The sequence below is a fragment of the Entelurus aequoreus genome, linkage group LG08 (assembly GCF_033978785.1).
Source record: "Entelurus aequoreus isolate RoL-2023_Sb linkage group LG08, RoL_Eaeq_v1.1, whole genome shotgun sequence".
Taxonomy (NCBI): Eukaryota; Metazoa; Chordata; class Actinopteri; order Syngnathiformes; family Syngnathidae; genus Entelurus; species Entelurus aequoreus.
In genome coordinates, this window is record NC_084738.1 from 44,282,064 (window position 1) to 44,299,014 (window position 16,951).

General features: G+C 38.4%; 1 protein-coding gene across 2 annotated transcripts in view; it reads right to left on the minus strand.

Moving 5' to 3' along the window:
- The window catches only part of LOC133655914 (G-protein coupled receptor 20), a 17,637-nt gene extending 1,246 nt beyond the window's left edge, over positions 1 to 16,391 (minus strand). For both annotated transcript variants that reach the window (XM_062056548.1, XM_062056547.1), the window contains exons 1-4: positions 16,274 to 16,391; positions 14,067 to 14,164; positions 143 to 314; positions 1 to 69 (exon numbers count right to left, since the gene is read on the minus strand). The exon at positions 1 to 69 is cut by the window's left edge. In XM_062056548.1, coding sequence (XP_061912532.1) covers positions 1 to 69; positions 143 to 304 — 231 coding nt within the window. In that variant the 5' untranslated portion in view covers positions 305 to 314; positions 14,067 to 14,164; positions 16,274 to 16,391. The remainder of the gene's footprint in view (positions 70 to 142; positions 315 to 14,066; positions 14,165 to 16,273) is intronic.
- Between the last annotated feature and the right edge of the window lie 560 nt (positions 16,392 to 16,951).

The window sequence follows — 16,951 nt, forward strand, 5'->3', positions numbered from 1 at the left end:
GCCGCAGAAGACGTACAGAGCCAGGCCGTTGAGGACCACGCCCAGCACCAGCATCACGCCGTTGCACACCTGCCAGGTCAAATCATTATGCAGATATATGTAAATGTGCACACATTCATGTTTTGTTTCTCCATGGCCTCACCATGAGGGAGACCCACACAGCGTAGAAGTCGTAATACAGCTGCATGTCCAGGTGAGCTAACTTGTGCAGGTAGGGCGCCCCCCACCCGCTGCAGTTAGCAGTGTCAGAGGTCACGGGGGTCTCAGACATAGAGGTGGCGGCGGTGTCAAGAAGAAGCTCCATTGGGAGGGAGCTGAGGAGGAACACTTTATTAAGCGTAGAACTCTATTTACTACCTTTTTAAAATGGAGATAATTTCTTCAAGGCCTAAATATATATCAAACAATAATGTAAAAACACCAATTTATAAGAATAATAAACATGTTTTAAAAAATGTGCGGTACTGCATAATTGTATCGCTTTATTAGGCATCGAACCATATTTTGTCATTTGTAAGATAGAGTTCACTTCATATATATCACCAGAAGGTAAACATATCAAATAAGAATATGTTTAAAAAATACATGTACAGTATTTTTCAGTACCTTTTTAAAATGCCGTTCACTTCTTCAAGCCAAAAACTATACCTAGTAATGTACAAATATGAAATATTAAGAATAACAAAAAAATAAATATTAATGTAGAATTGTAACACTTTATATTTGCTACCTTTTTTCAAATGGAGCTCACTTCTTTAAAGCCAAAATTATATCTAATAATAATGTAAAAATATCAAATAAGATTGATAAACATGTTTAAAAAATGTACAGTATTGTATACTGCTATCACTTTCTTAACATGGTACCATATTTGGTAAAGGCCAAAATATATATAATAATGTAAAAATATCTAATAAGAGTATTAAACATGTGTATAAAATCTATAGTATGGTATACTTTTATCATTTTATTAAGCATTGAAAGTGTATTTGGTTAAGACCAAAATATATTTAATAATGTAAAATGTATAAATAATAATAAACATTTGTTTTTAAGTTGTATCACTTAATCAAGCATGGAACCATATTTGGTATCTTTTTAAAATGGCGTTCACTTCTTCAAGCCAAAAACTAAGCCTAATAATGTAAAAAATATTAAATATTAAGAATAAAAATACAAATAAATAGTATTGTAGAATTGTAACACTTTATCAAGCATGGAACCATATTTGGCACCTTTGGCGCTGACTTCTATAAAGCCAAAAATATATTTAATAAAAATGTAGAAATATCAAATGAGATTAATAATCATGTTTGAAAAATGTACAGTATTATACAATGTTTTTACTTTTTTAAGCATGGAACCATATTTGGTAAAGGCCAAAGTATATCTAATAATGTAAAAATAATAAATGATTATAATAATAATAAAAAACATATGTTTAAAAAAAGAAATGTACAGTATTGTAGAACTGTGTCACTTGATCAAGCATGGAAGCATGTATGGTGCCTTGTCGAGTAAAGCTCATGTCTTAACCACCAATATACATGATAATAATGAAAAAATATATAATAAAGTCACAAATATAAAAATTAAATATACAACGTAACGTAATGTAGAATTTTAACTTTCTCTGGCAGGGAACCAAAATTGGTAGATTTTTAAAATGTCCCTCACAACAGTATGCTTTTATTAGAACTATTTCATATATATATATATATATATATATATATATATATATATATATATATATATATATATATATATATATATATATATATATATATATATATATATATATATATATATATATATATATATATAAGGGCTGTGAATCTTTGGTCACGATTCGATTCAAAATCGATTTTTTATTTCAATTCAACACAATTCTCGATTCAAAAACGATTTTTTCCTGATTCAAAAGGATTCTCTATTCATTCAATACATAGGATATCAGCAGGATCTACCCCAGTCTGCTGACATGCAAGCAGAGTAGTAGGTTTTTGTAAAAAGCTTTTATAATTGTAAAGGACAATGTTTTATCAACTGATTGCAATAATGTAAATTTGTTTTAACTATTAAATGAACTAAAAATATGACTTATTTTATATTTGTGAAAATATTGGACACAGTGTGTTGTCAAGCTTATGAGATGTGATGCAAGTGTAAGCCACTGTGACACTATTGTTCTTTTTTTATTATTTTCTTTTTATAAATGTCTAATGATAATGTCAATGAGGGATTTTTAATCACTGCTATGTTGAAATTGTAACTAATATTGATACTGTTGTTGATGATATTCATTTTTGTTTCACTACTTTTGGTTTGTTCTGTGTCGTGTTTGTGTCTCCTCTCAATTGTTCTGTTTATTGCAGTTCTGAGTGTTGCTGGGTCGGGTTTGGTTTTGGAATTGGATTGCATTGTTATGGTATTGCTGTGTATTGTTTTGTTGGATTGATTAATTTAAAAAAAATAAAAAAATACAAATTTACAAAAAAATAAAAATAAATCGGGTTTTTTAAAAATGAGAATCGATTCTGAATCGCACAACGTGAGAATCGCGATTCGAATTCAAATCGATTTTTTCCCACACCCCTAATATATATATATATATATATATATATATATATATATATATATATATATATATATATATATATATATATATATATATATATATATATATATATATATATATATATATATATATATATATATATATATATATATATATATATATATATATATATATATATATATATATATATATATACTGTATATGCAGTGAAACTCCAAACATGTGATTATCGTGCAATTCAACTTCAAATGTGAAACTAATATATACTGATATAATAATAATAATAATAATAATAATGGATTAGATTTTATATAGCGCTTTTCTATTATTAGATACTCAAAGCGCTCACAGAGAAGTCATCATTCATTCACACCTTGGTTGTATGAACTCATTACATGTAAAGTGAGATATGTCCAGTCTTTCTTTATTTTATTTTCATTTTGATGATCCTGTTTTACAGTTATTTAAAACCCCAAATTTTCCAAGATTTTCAATTCGAGGTTTTCATAAGCTGTAAGCCATAATTATCAAATTTATATAAAAAGATGGCTTGAAATATCTTGATTTGCATTTTCTGAACCAACAGTGCTGGCGGAAAGTATCACAACGCTTTCCTTTTTCCACATTTTGTTATGTCACAGCCTTATTCCAAAATTGAATATATTTATTTTTGTCCTCAAACTTCTACACACAATACCCCACAATGACAATGTGAAATTTTTGCAAATTAATAAAAAATAAGAAATCACGTGTACTTAAGTTTTCATAGCCTTTGCTCAATACTTTGTTGATGCACCTTTGGCAGCAATTACGGCCTCAAGTCTTTTTGAATATGATACTACAAGCTTGGCACACCTATCTTTGGGCAGTTTCGACCATTCTTCTTTGCAGCACCTCTCAAGCTCCATCAGGTTGGACGGGAAGCGTCGGTGCAAATCCATTTTCAGATCTCTCCAGAGATGTTCTATCTGATTTAAGTCAGGGCTCTGGCTGGGCCACTCAAGGATATTTATAGTTGTCCTAAAGCCATTCATTTGATAACTTGGCTGTGTGCTTAGGGGGGTCATTGTCCTGCTGAAAGATGAACCATCACCCCAGCCTAAGTTCAAAAACACTCTGGAGCAGGTTTTCATTCAGGATGTCTCTGTACATTGCTGCATTCAGCTTTCGCTCTATCCCGACTTGTCTGCCGGTTCCTGCCACTGAAAAACATCCCCACAGCATGATGCTGCCACCACCATGCTTCACTGTAGGGGTGGTATTGGCCTGGTGATGACCGGAGCCTGGTTTCCTCCAAACATGATGCCTGACATTCACGCCAGAGTTCAATCTTTGTCTCCTCAGACCAGAGAAGTTTGTTTCTCTTGGTCAGAGAGTCTTTCAGGCGCATTTTGTCCTTCTGGAATGTTCTTTTCTCTCCACAGAGGAATGCTGTAGCTCTGACAGATGACCATCGGGTTCTTGGTCACCTCCCTGACTAGGGCCCTTCTCCCACGTTCGCTCAGTTTGGACGGCCAGCTCTAGTAAGAGTCCTGGTGGTTCCAGTTTTTCTCCATTTACGGATCATGAAGTCTACTGTACTCCTTGGGAACTTGAAGGCAGCAGATATTTTCTGTACCCTTCCCAATATTTGTGCCTTGAGACAATCCCGTCTCGGACATTTACAGACAATTCCTACAACTTCATTCTTGGTTTGTGCTCTGCCATGCACTTTCAAGTGCGGGACATTATATATATATAGACAGGTGCATGCCTTTTCAATTATAGTCCAATCAACTGAATTTACCACAGGTGGACTCCAATTAAGCTGTAGGAACATCAGTTAAAACAAGATGCCCCTTAGCTCACTTTTGAGCTTCATGACAGAGACTGATTTCTTAGTTTAAAAAAATAAAAAAATAAATTGCAAACATTTCTAAAACAACTTTTTCACATTGTTATTATGTGGTATTGTGTGTAGAATTTTGAAGACAAAAATGAATGTATTCAATTGTGAATACTTTCCTGATGCACTCTGTCATATATTAGTTTCACTATGTATATATAATTGCTGTAATAAACCTTTGCACAATATTCTATTCGGTGGGTTGCTGGTTACTGGGGTTCAATCCCAACCTTCTACCATCCTAGTCACGTCCGTTGTGTCCTTGGGCAAGACACTTCACCCTTGCTCCTGATGGGTGCTAGTAGCGCCTTGCATGGCAGCTCCCTCCATCAGTGTGTGAATGTGTGTGTGAATGGGTGAATGTGGAAATACTGTCAAAGCGCTTTGAGTACCTTGAAGGTAGAAAAGCGCTATACAAGTATAACCCATTTATCATTATCATTACATAAGGAAAAACGTACATATTATAATCATTCAAGAATCACAAACATTTACTGTAAAATATCATGTATATGTTTTATTAGGATAGGCCCTCTAAAATGGAGCAGATTAACTGCATTATTTATTTTTAGATACAAATAAATAGGAACATAATAAATAAAAAGTATTTGTATGATGATAATAATAAAACATTCAAATCAATTGGTAAGGGTTACACTTTTAACACTTTATAGGAACTAAAATGTATACAATTTAAAATGGAGGTAAAAAAAACTACTCCCCCCCCCCAAAAAAAAACCTGAAAAAATACAATACTATATAAACACACCCCACTATACTATACTGCAAGTTATCTTAACAATAGTTAATGAGTCCAAATAGTTTAGATTAACCTTTAGTTGTGTTTCAAGTACTGTATAATATTATTATTCCATTATAACACTAAATTGACCCTAGTGTGTGAATGTGAGTGTGAATGTTGTCTGTCTATCTGTGTTGGCCCTGTGATGAGGTGGCGACTTGTCCAGGGTGTACCCGGCCTTCCGCCCGAATGCAGCTGAAATAGGCTCCAGCACCCCCCGCGACCCCAAAAGGGACAAGCGGTAGAAAATGGATGGATGGATTAATTAATATGACTGGCATAGCAATATACAGAGTCATGGATAGAGAACGAATGGCCAACGGTTTCAGGCGATCTACTCAATGATTGGTCAAAAGTCACTCACATGACTACAGGGCGCCATGCCATGACTGCTACAAACTTTGACTATGGGTCTGCAACGCTTTTTTGTTAGCTTTTCGCTGTGTAAAAATGCCCCGTTGTGCAGCATGGGGCTGCTCCTCCCGCGTGAATTGTGGAAAGCTTTTACATCGCTTTCCCCACAACCGTGAAAGAAGACAAGTATGGGAAAAGAAGGTTTGCATCAACACTGGAAAGCTGCAGTGTCTTGTGCGAGTTAAACACACAACACAACGTCTGCGTTTTGTTCAGGAGAGAACACACAGAAGCTAATACAAATAATAACAGAAGAAATTAACAAATTAAAGAGATAGTTTGACCAAAAAAAGACTGTCATTGAATCTCAGTAAAACCAAAATAATGCAATTCGGTAACAGTGGAAATTAAATTCAAACACAAATGGATGGAGTTGACATTGTAAGAGTAAACAAAACCAATTTTGGTGTAGTAATAGATGATAGTGGATCAATAACGTTTGTCTAAGTCTAAAAGCACAGGCAGTCCAGTGATTACAAACAATACACTGGAGGCAGCCACCACATTTTACTTGATTGAGTGATTGATTGATTGATTGAAACTTTTATTAGTAGATTGCACAGTACAGTACATATTCCGTACAATTGACCACTAAATGGTAACACCCGAACAAGTTTTTTTACATGTTTAAGTCCGGGTCCACGTTAATCAATTCATGGTAACACAAAAGTCATAATTTCTCCAGCATCGTTGGTCCAAAGCTAATGGTTTGGCATTATGAGAGCAATAAATTATGTTTTTGGTCATTCTGTGTATGTTCATTGCACCGTCAGGTGCGTGTTAGGGTGCTCTGAACACTGCATGAATGCAGAGGCAGAGTGCATCAGATAGGGCTGCAAAATTATACTTTGACAAATTAAAAGCATGTTTTATGTTAAATGTATGTTAGATTATTAGATTAGATTAGATTAGTTTATTTCAAAGGGGACAATGCAATTTCATAAAACACATGACTACACATGGTTAAAAAAGCCAGAATTAGCCAGAAGGCTAGTTTTCATCTGTAGTCTCCTGGCCATGATGTAAAAAAAGGCAGTAAAATTACAATTTAAAAGAAAAAGAAAAGAAAGAGAGAGCAAAAGAAAAAAAGCACACAATACATATACAACATGTTAAAAAATTAAATACAACATCACAACATAACATTTAACTTAGCATCAAAACAGGCTCGTCTTTTAGTGCTGGCAGCTATAGGCGTAGATACTGTAAGCCACATTATGAATGTTTTTGTGAAGGCCTTGTAAATTGTGACCAGTTTAACCTCCTCAGGTGAAGGACTAGAGTGCAGTGCAGGACATATCTTTTTTCGCTCTGACCGTAACTTAGATACAAGCTGGCTCATTGGATTCCACACTCTCTCCTTTTTCTATTGTGGATCACGGATTTGTATTTTAAACCACCTCGGATACTATATCCTCTTGAAAATGAGAGTCGAGAACGCGAAATGGACATTCACAGTGACTTTTATCTCCACGACAAAACATCGGCGAAGCACTTTAGCTACGGAGCTAACGTGATAGCATCGTGCTTAACTGCATATAGAAACAAAAGAAATAAACCCCTGACTGGAAGGATAGACAGAAAATCAACAATACTATTAAACCATGGACATGTAAATGCACGGTTAATGCTTTCCAGCCTGGCGAAGGTTAACAATGCTGTTGCTAACGACGCCATTGAAGCTAACTTAGCAATCGGACCTCGACAGAGCTATGCTAAAAACATTAGCTCTCCACCTACGCCAGCCAGCCCTCATCTGCTCATCAACACCCGTGCTCACCTGCGTTCCAGCGATCGACGGTAGGACGAAGGACTTCACCCGATCATCCGTGCGGCTAGCGCCGGCTAGCACCGGCTACGCGTCTGCTATCCAAGTCAAAATCCTCCTGGTTGTGTTGCTGCAGCCAGCCGCTAATACACCGATCCCACCTACAGCTTTCTTCTTTGCAGTCTTCATTGTTCATTAAACAAATTGCAAAAGACTCACCAACACAGATGTCCAGAATACTGTGGAATTTTGAGATGAAAACAGAGTTTTTTGTATTGGATTCAATGGGTTCCGAATACTTCCGTTTAACTATTGACGTCACGCGCATACGTCATCATACATAGACGTTTTTCAACCGGAAGTTTAGCGGGAAATTTAAAATTGCACTTTATAAGTTAACCCGGCTGTATTGGCATGTGTTGCAATGTTAAGATTTCATCATTGATATATAAACTATCAGACTGCATGGTCGGTAGTAGTGGGTTTCAGTAGGCCTTTAATTGCTTGTTTGCACAAGATTTCCAATGGTCTTTTTTTCAATTCTGACCAGCCTGAGACCAGCTGGTAAGGCAATAGTTGAAGTGGCTGAAAATCATCGAATGCAAATACAATTTTGCAGCTTCAGTTGACTTTTAATTTCGAATTGCACGAAAATTTGCGAGATTAAACTTGATTATTTTACACAATTTGCCAATATGGGCTTTTAGGAAAGCTCTGAATCTATTATTAGCAGTCGTTTTTAAAAATGACTTTAAATGCCGTCAGATCCGCCTGCAATCCTCCTTTTCAAGCTTCGAACTATGCATGTTTGAGCTGGGTCTTTCTGATGTCGTCCTGTGTGCTGTAGTTTATCGACCACCTAAGTACCACAAAGACTTCATAAATGACTTTTCTGAATTTCTGGCCGAAATTCTGCCCAAATATGATCGTGTTCTTATTGTTGGTGACTTTAATATTCACACCTGCTGCCCAGACGAACCTCTATCCAGGAGCTTCCTGGATGTCATTGACTCTTTTCATTTTATACAGTCTGTATCTGGTTCCACACATGAACGTGGGCATACACTAGATCTCGTATTGTCTCATGGTTTTAATGTTGACAATGTCGTTGTTGGTGATGCTGTGTTTTCTGATCACAGTCCTGTTATGTTTAATTTAAGTTTGGACCCTGATGTGAAACCGCTTGCCGTGCGTCATGGGCGTGTTATTAGGTCTGACACCGCAGCCACCTTCTCCCCTTTATTCACTGTTTCCATGCAGAGTATATCACACTCTGCAGACACTGAACAATTGATGTGCTCTTTTCTTTCTACATGTTCTGAGGTTCTGGATAGTATAGCGCCCCTCAAAGCTATACGTCCAAAGCCAAAACAGGAGCCTTGGCTCAATGAAACCACACGCACAGCTCGGCGTGAGTGGCGAAGGGCGGAGCGCAAGTGGAAAGGGGATCACTTGGAGGTTTCTTATCAAATTTTAAAAGAAAACTGTCAGAACTATCAAAGTGTGGTTAAAGCTGAGAAAACAAAATATCTGTCAGACTTAATTTTAAATAGTATCAGCAAGCCACGTGTTCTTTTTAATACTATTAGTTATGTTCTTAATCCGAATCCAGCCACTTTACTGGAGATGACAAGTGAAACTTGTGAAAAATTTATCTCCTTTTTTAACGATAAAGTTGCTTTTATTCGGGCAAATCTTTCTCGCTCTCCATTGAGTTTTAATGTGGCCACTCAGTGCTTGGCTGTGTTTAGTCACTTTGAGCCTGTGTCCATGCCTGAGCTTACAGGAATAGTCCACAAACTGAAACCCTCGTCCTGTCCCACAGACCCAGTCCCCCCTCGCTTTTTTAAAGAAATCTGGGGCACTATTGACTTGTCTGTTAGGGACATCATCAACAGCAGCTTGATTTCTGGCTGGGTCCCCTCTTTTTGTAAAAGAGCTGTTGTCGAGCCTTTGATTAAAAAAACAGGTCTAGATCCGACATGTTTGTCAAATTATCGGCCCATTTCCAAATTACCTTTTGTGTCAAAAATTCTGGAGAAATGTGTTTTAGCGCAGCTGCAGCCTTTTTTAGATGAAAATAGCACTTTAGATCCATTTCAGTCTGGATACAAGGCTTTGCACAGTACTGAATCTGCACTTTTAAAGGTTTTTAATGACTTGCTTTTAATGTCTGATTCTGGTAGCTCTGCCATTTTAGTGCTTTTAGATCTTACAGCTGCCTTTGACACAGTCGACCACACAATTCTTTTAGACCGCCTGAGAGACTGTGTGGGTGTCAGGGGGACTGCATTAGAGTGGTTCAGATCCTACCTGTCAGAGAGGTCCTTCTCTGTCAGGCTGGGGGACGCCACCTCTTCTTCTGCTCCGCTTTACTGTGGTGTCCCCCAGGGATCCATTCTAGGCCCCATCCTGTTTTCCTTGTACATTCTCCCTCTTGGAGAGATTTTTAAGAAACATGGAGTGTCTTATCACTTTTATGCAGATGACTGCCAAATGTATATGCCAATTTCAAAAGGCCACGGCCCCCTGACACCCCTTCTCAACTGTCTATGTGATGTCAAGGCTTGGTTAGCCCAGAATTTTTTAATAATGAATGAGGGAAAAACGGAAATTTCAGTTTTTGGTCCGGCCCTCACTGACTTGGGACCATTGCAAAATCATGTGCGTCCCAAAGTCACCAGCCTTGGCGTCACTATAGACAGCGATTTTAAATTCGACAAACAAGTCAATGGCGTTTTAAAATCGTGTTTTTATCATCTTCGTCTTTTAGCAAAGGTAAAACCATTTTTATCTTTTAACCTTTTTGAACAAGTCGTGCATGCTTTTATTTCAAGTCGCCTAGACTACTGCAATGCACTTTATGCTGGCATTAGCCAAAAAGCTCTCTCCCGGTTGCAGTTAGTCCAGAACGCGGCAGCACGACTTTTAACAGGGGCCAGGAAACGTGAGCATATAACCCCAATTCTTCGGAGTTTGCACTGGCTCCCTGTTCATTTTAGAATTGATTTTAAATCCTTGCTGTTTGTTTTTAAAGCTTTACATGGACTGGCACCTCAGTATATCTCGGACCTCATCCAAATTTACACTCCTGCGCGCGCTCTGAGGTCCGAGAGCCAGCTCCAGCTCGTGGTGCCCAGGACGAGACTTAAAACCAGGGGAGACAGGGCCTTCTCTGTGGTCGGCCCTAAACTCTGGAACACTCTGCCCCTCCATGTTCAAACTGCTCCCACAGTGGAGTGTTTTAAGTCTCGTCTAAAGACCCACTTTTATTCTTTGGCTTTTAACACTACGTGAGTTGTGTGGTCTTCTGTCCTCTGTTGTCCTGTGTGGTTAGGGTTAGGGTTATAAATTTTGATGTCTATTTTACTGTTTTAATTGGTTTCACCCTTTAAAATCGTTTTTAATCATATTTATTTTTTATATTGTCTCTGTATTGGTTCTCTATTCATTTATTCTTTGTTTTTATTCAGTCATTGGTGTAGCATAATATTGTTTTTAATATAGTTTTTAATATTGTTTTTAATATTGTTTTTAACATGGCTGTGCAGCACTTTGGAAACATTCTTGTTGTGTAAATGTGCTATATAAATAAAGTGGATTGGATTGGATTGGATATTATTAACCCAAGATAGTTATATTGGCTGAAAATGTGTATTCTTTCTCCATTAATATATGTCAGAAGATCCTTTTTTTGTTTTAGTTACATATATGCCCACAGTTTTAGAAAGGTTAAGCTGCAGAGAGCACTCATGTAACCAAGTTGTAACATAGGACATTGTTTTAGTGAGTTTAGCAGCAACAATGTCTTTGGTGTGACCATGAAGGAAGAAAACCGAGTCGTCTGCATACATTAAGCATTCAGCTTCAGGACAAACAGTGGGCAAATCATTGATAAAGAGGCTAAAGTAAAAGGGGGCCTAATATTTACCCCTGAGGGACTCCGGAGGTTAGCCTAAGAGAGTCAGATCTGCAGTTGTTAACTGATACAGATTGTGTTCGATCATGCAGATACGATTTAATCCAGTTTACAGCATTTAGAGAGAAGTTAAATTTTGAGAGCTTGGTAAGAAGAACAGAATGATTTCTGTATCAAATGCCTTCCTGAAGTCCAAAAACAACGCCCCTTCAACTCCACCCTTAGCAAGAAATAATTGTATTTTCTCAATAAGGAGGCATGTAGCCATTTCAGTGGAATGCTTGGATCTGAAACCAAACTGCATGGTGTGGAGAGAGGGGGAGCTGCTGTTTAAGTGATGGACAATCTGCTGTGCCACCCATTTTTCTGCGATTTTTGAAATGGCCGGAAGAATGCTTATTGGGCGGTAGTTATGCAGAGAAGTTGAGTCACCGGATTTAAATACAGGGGTAACAATAGCAGATTTCCAGGTCTTTGGAAAGCGACCCGATGAAATTGAAAGATTAATGATTGAGGCAATAGGAGTGGCAAGAGCTGAATATAGATCTTTGAGCATGTTGGGGTCCATTCCAAAAACATAATTTGCTTTAGATGGTTTGAGTGATTGAATTAAGTCGCTAACTTTAGTCTCAGTGATATTTGTAATGGTAAAGGACTGCGTTGCAGACAATGCAGGGTATTCACTCCTTTGCTTTAGTGTAAACTTATCAGAAATTTCTGACACCGACTCAATGAAGTAATTGTTGAAAGCATCAGCCATCACTTGAGGTTCTGTCAAGACATTTCCATTTAATTGAATTTGCATTAGTGTTTTTTTGTTTTTTTGGGGAATCACCCAATAGTTTTTAATATAATTCCAGGTTATTTTAGAATTCCCCCTCACACTGTTCAAGGCAGATATGAAAAAGTCAGCTTTTCTCATTTCTCTCACGACCCTATTTATCAATTAAATAAATTGTTGTCTGTTGTGTCCTAATTTGATTGACAACTTCAAAGAGTGATCTCGTTCTTTCATGAGTTTCAGTATAAATTCATTTAGCCAGGGAAGGCCATTCTTTTTAGCTTTTAGTTTAATTATCCGTGTAAATTGTACAATCATTTCTTGTATTTTGTTGGCCATATTAGAACAGTCCATATCTAAATGTTTGCCAGTGAGCAATTCATCCCAGTTTATTTCTTTGATTGAATCTTGGAAGTTTTGTTGTTCCTGTTTTGGTATCCTATAGAGTTCAGTAGCGGCCAAGGGTTTGAAGCGCTTTTTGTTTAATTTTCTTGTGACTATTATAAGATTGTGATCAGACATTCCTGTGAGCATATTGAATGACTTCAAGATCCTTTCTGGCCTGTAAGTAAAAGTGAAATCAATCCGGGTGCTGGTGGAGTTTGTAATTCTTGTAGGGCCATTAATTACCTGAGTCCTATCCATATCATCCATAACCTTTTTCCTAACTTTGTTAACTTCCGAATTAACATTTAAATCACCCATTATCATCACCTCTTTTGCAAGATTGAGTTGTTGCAATAAAATGTCCAGCTTTTCAAAAAAAAAATCACTTTTGAAGGAGGCCTATAAATAACTACAAGAATAAAATAAATTTGCTGTATGTTTAGTACTGCATTTAGATTTATTATCTTGGTTTATTTCGTCAGGCACTCTAACGTGAAAACGACAGCAATTGCATGCTTCCGGTCAGGGGCGCCGAAAAGGGGGGGTAAAGGAGACAGATTCTAGGGGCCCATGATGAAGTGGGCCCAGAGAGGCCCCTAATGATGATGAATTTATAATACAGGGGGCCCTGTAAAGATTATTTTCATGGGACCCAAAATCCCTAGCGGCACCCCTGCTTCCGGTCACAGTCGCACAAGTCCTTGGTAGCAAAGATGGCGACTCTCGTTTAGTTGGCCATACTCTATTCACTGCTCTGGCAATATCGTGCCTACAGCGCTTTCAGTGGTTAAATGAAGAACAACACATCTATTCAGCATCCTTTCATACAATTGTTATTTCTTTTGAATTATTGTAACTGAGATGATGCCAAAAAAGTAAGTGACTGAAGAATGACCCCTCTTGTTTGAAAGGAGTTCAGAGGGAAATAATCCAGACTGAGGAATTCTGAGATGTATAAACAATATGCTCATCAATCTTTATGTGCTGGCTGAAAGGATGTGACACTTTAAAGAACAGGCGATACATTATTTAAACAGCACACGTACAGTCCTCAGAGTAAGAACCTCCATCCTCCACACTGCTGACTTAAGGAAGATGTTTTAAGTGCCAAACTATAAATAGGGCAATAAAAGTTTTGCCGTCGCCAAATACAGCAGGACAAGTTGCTTTCTTGCCGAAGTTGACACTATTAAAAAGTATCTAACATGGTCCTGCACTGCATCATGCTCAGAAGTGTCACTCGTATTGTACATGCCTTATTTAGTTACAGGAGGCAAATTACATTAATAAACACATGAAAAATGCATTAGAAATGTTGAGCATTTTTGCACAGGCACATACATCTTGAAGTGTGTACACTTACAGTACCTAATAAAGTGGCCAAGCAGTGCACAGTAATTCTTATAAAGTCAACAAAGTCCAGAAAAAGACCAAAACATGAAGTTTCTTACCTGACGGACGACTGAGAAAATAATTAGTCAGACGGATGTGAAGCACGTAGTCACACTGCTGTAAAGATGTAATGTACTCACCCCTCACTCTCTCCTCCTTTTCACTCCCCAAGCAAGCGAGTGTTAAGGTGACGTAAGACCAAATACAGCCTGGTATTGGCTCCCGACTCCCAGCAACCCTAACCAGAGAAAGTGGAATATAAATTAGATGGATGTAATGATCACATCACATTCTAGTCCTTAGCCCATGGTCAGCTGGGAGAGGCTTCACCTTCCTGGCGACCAAAAAGAAAAGTGCCATAGATATTGGATAACTGGAAAACAATTTCATTTAAACTAAAATAGAGTCCTTTGGTCAATGGACTAGGACGGTTTCAGCTTGCTTCAGATAAGTGGTTTCTACAAATTTGATGGAAAAAACAAATTAAGTTGAAAACCTGCTGGGATAGGCTCCAGTTTGTGGTTCTGATTAGCAACATAGATAATAAATAGATGGAAAATGGGACACACAGTGCATCCGGAAAGTAATCACAGCGCTTCACTTTTTCCACATTTTGTTATGTTACAGCCCTTATCCATCCATCCATTTTCTACCGCTTGTCCCTTTCAGGGTCACAGGGGGTGCTGGAGCCTATCTTAGCTGCATTCAGTCATTTTTGTCCTCAAAATTCTACACACAAGACCCCATAGTGTGATTATTTTATTTTATCTTTTTAGAAATGTTTGCACCAGGACTCTTTGTAGAGCTGGCCGGCTTTCTAAACTGGGCGATCGGTAAGAAAGAGCCGTAGTCAGGGAGGTGACCAAGAACCCGATGGTCACAATGTCAAGAGTTACAGCATTCTTCTGTGGAAAGAGGAGAGCCTTCCAGAAAGACAACCATATCTGCAGCAATCCACCAATCAGGCCTGTATGGTAGAGTGGTCAGACAAAAAACATCCCTTAGTAAAAAAGCACATGGCAACCCGCCTAGTTTGCCAAAATACACCTGAAAAACTCTCAGACCATGAGAAACAAAACTCTCTGGTCTGATGAGACAAAGATTGAACTCTTTGGCGTGAAAGCCAGGCATCATGTTTGGAGGAAACCAGGCCAATGCCATCCCTACAATGAAGCATGGTGGTAGCAGCATCATGCTGTGGGGATGTTTTTCAGCGACAGTAACTGAGAGACTAGTCAGGATAGAGAGAAAGATGACTGCAGTAATATACAGAGACATCCCGGATAAAACCTGCTTCCAAGCGCTCTTCATCAATCAATGTTTACTTATATATCCCTAAATCACGAGTGTCTCAAAGGGCTGCACAAGCCACAACGACATCCTCGGCTCAGATCCCACATCAGGGCAAGGAAAAACTCAACCCAATGGGACAATGAGAAACCTTGGAGGGGACCGCAGATGTGGGGACCGGTGCAATGGACGTCGAGTGGATCTAGCATAATATTGTGAGAGTCCAGTCCATAGTGGATCTAACATAATAGTGAGAGTGCAGTCCATAGTGGTGCCAGCAGGAGACCATCCCGAGCGGAGACAGGTCAGCAGCACAGAAACGTCCCCAACTGATGCACAGGCGAGCGGTCCACCCCGGGTCCCGACTTTGGACAGCCAGCGCTTCATCCGTGGCCACCGAACCTGTGCCCCCCCTCCACGAAGAAGAGGGGGGCAGAGCAGAAAAGAAACGGCAGATCAACTGGTCTAAAAGGGGGTCTATTTAAAGGCTAGAGTATACAAATGAGTTTTAAGAAGGGACTTAAATGCTTGAACTCAGACTGGGGCATTAAGCAGGACAACAACCCTTAAGCACACAGCCAAGATATCAAATGAATGGCTTCAGGACAACTGTCCTTGAGTGTCCCAGCCAGAGCCCATCGAACATATCTGGAGAGATCTTAAAACGGCTGTGCACCACCGACGCCTCCTATTCAACCAGATGGAGCTTGGGAGGTGCTGCAAAGAGGAATGGGCGAAACTGTCCAAAGATAAGTGTGCCAAACATGTAGCATTATATTCAAAAACATTTGAGGGTGTAATTGCTGCCAAAGGTGCATCAACAAAGTATTGAGCAAGTGCTTTAAATATTTATGTACATGGGATTATTTTTACTTTTAATAAGTTTGCAAAAAGCTTTAAAAAACTTTTTCCCGTCAGTATGGGGTATTGTGTGTACAATTTTGAGGACAAATATTAATTTATTCCATTTTGGAATAAGGCTATAACATAACAAAATGTGGAAAAAGTGAAGCGCTGTGAATACTTTCCAGGGACAAAATAGAAGTATTTTACTTACAATAAAGTGGGATAGACACCAACTCTCCCTGCTCAGACCCGAAATTCTTTTTCCAGGGCTTGACAATATGCACAAACAATATGTGCCACCTTGAAAGATGGTTTTAATGCACATTTCTGTCAAGTTGAGGGATTTGGAAGAGCCCTAAATTTAGACCAAGCTGACATGTTGATTCCAAGTAGTAACATTGATCAAAGTGATGACATAAAACATTCTCTTTATTTGCTGCAACATAAAAGCAAACATTAATTCTCAGAATTAACATGAAGTCCATAATCGAACAATAACAAGAGACCACCAGGTGTCGCCATAGTGACAGTTTAGGTCTTCATTTGTTGGTTAGAGTTGGCGTCACCATGGTCCAGTTGTGACTTGTGGTTCTGGTGTAGGCTTTGGTTGTGGTCTTGTAGAACCAGCACCAGCTGCACTGATTGAGAAGGAGAAGGAGAAGGAATAAGGGGCTGGACAAGCTTGCTAGTCAGGATTTGGATCATCACGTCGGCGTCCTTCTGCTCCTTCTGCAGGTGACACACCGAGGCGAAAGACCTGAGGGGTTACCAGGGAAACATACGATAAGGACCAGAGAGGCTGAAGCAAAGAGTCAAATAGAGTGGAGCGCTCTCCTGCTCTACAAACCTTCTCAAGATGTTTGCGTCTGAGCTCAGAGTGGACGACATC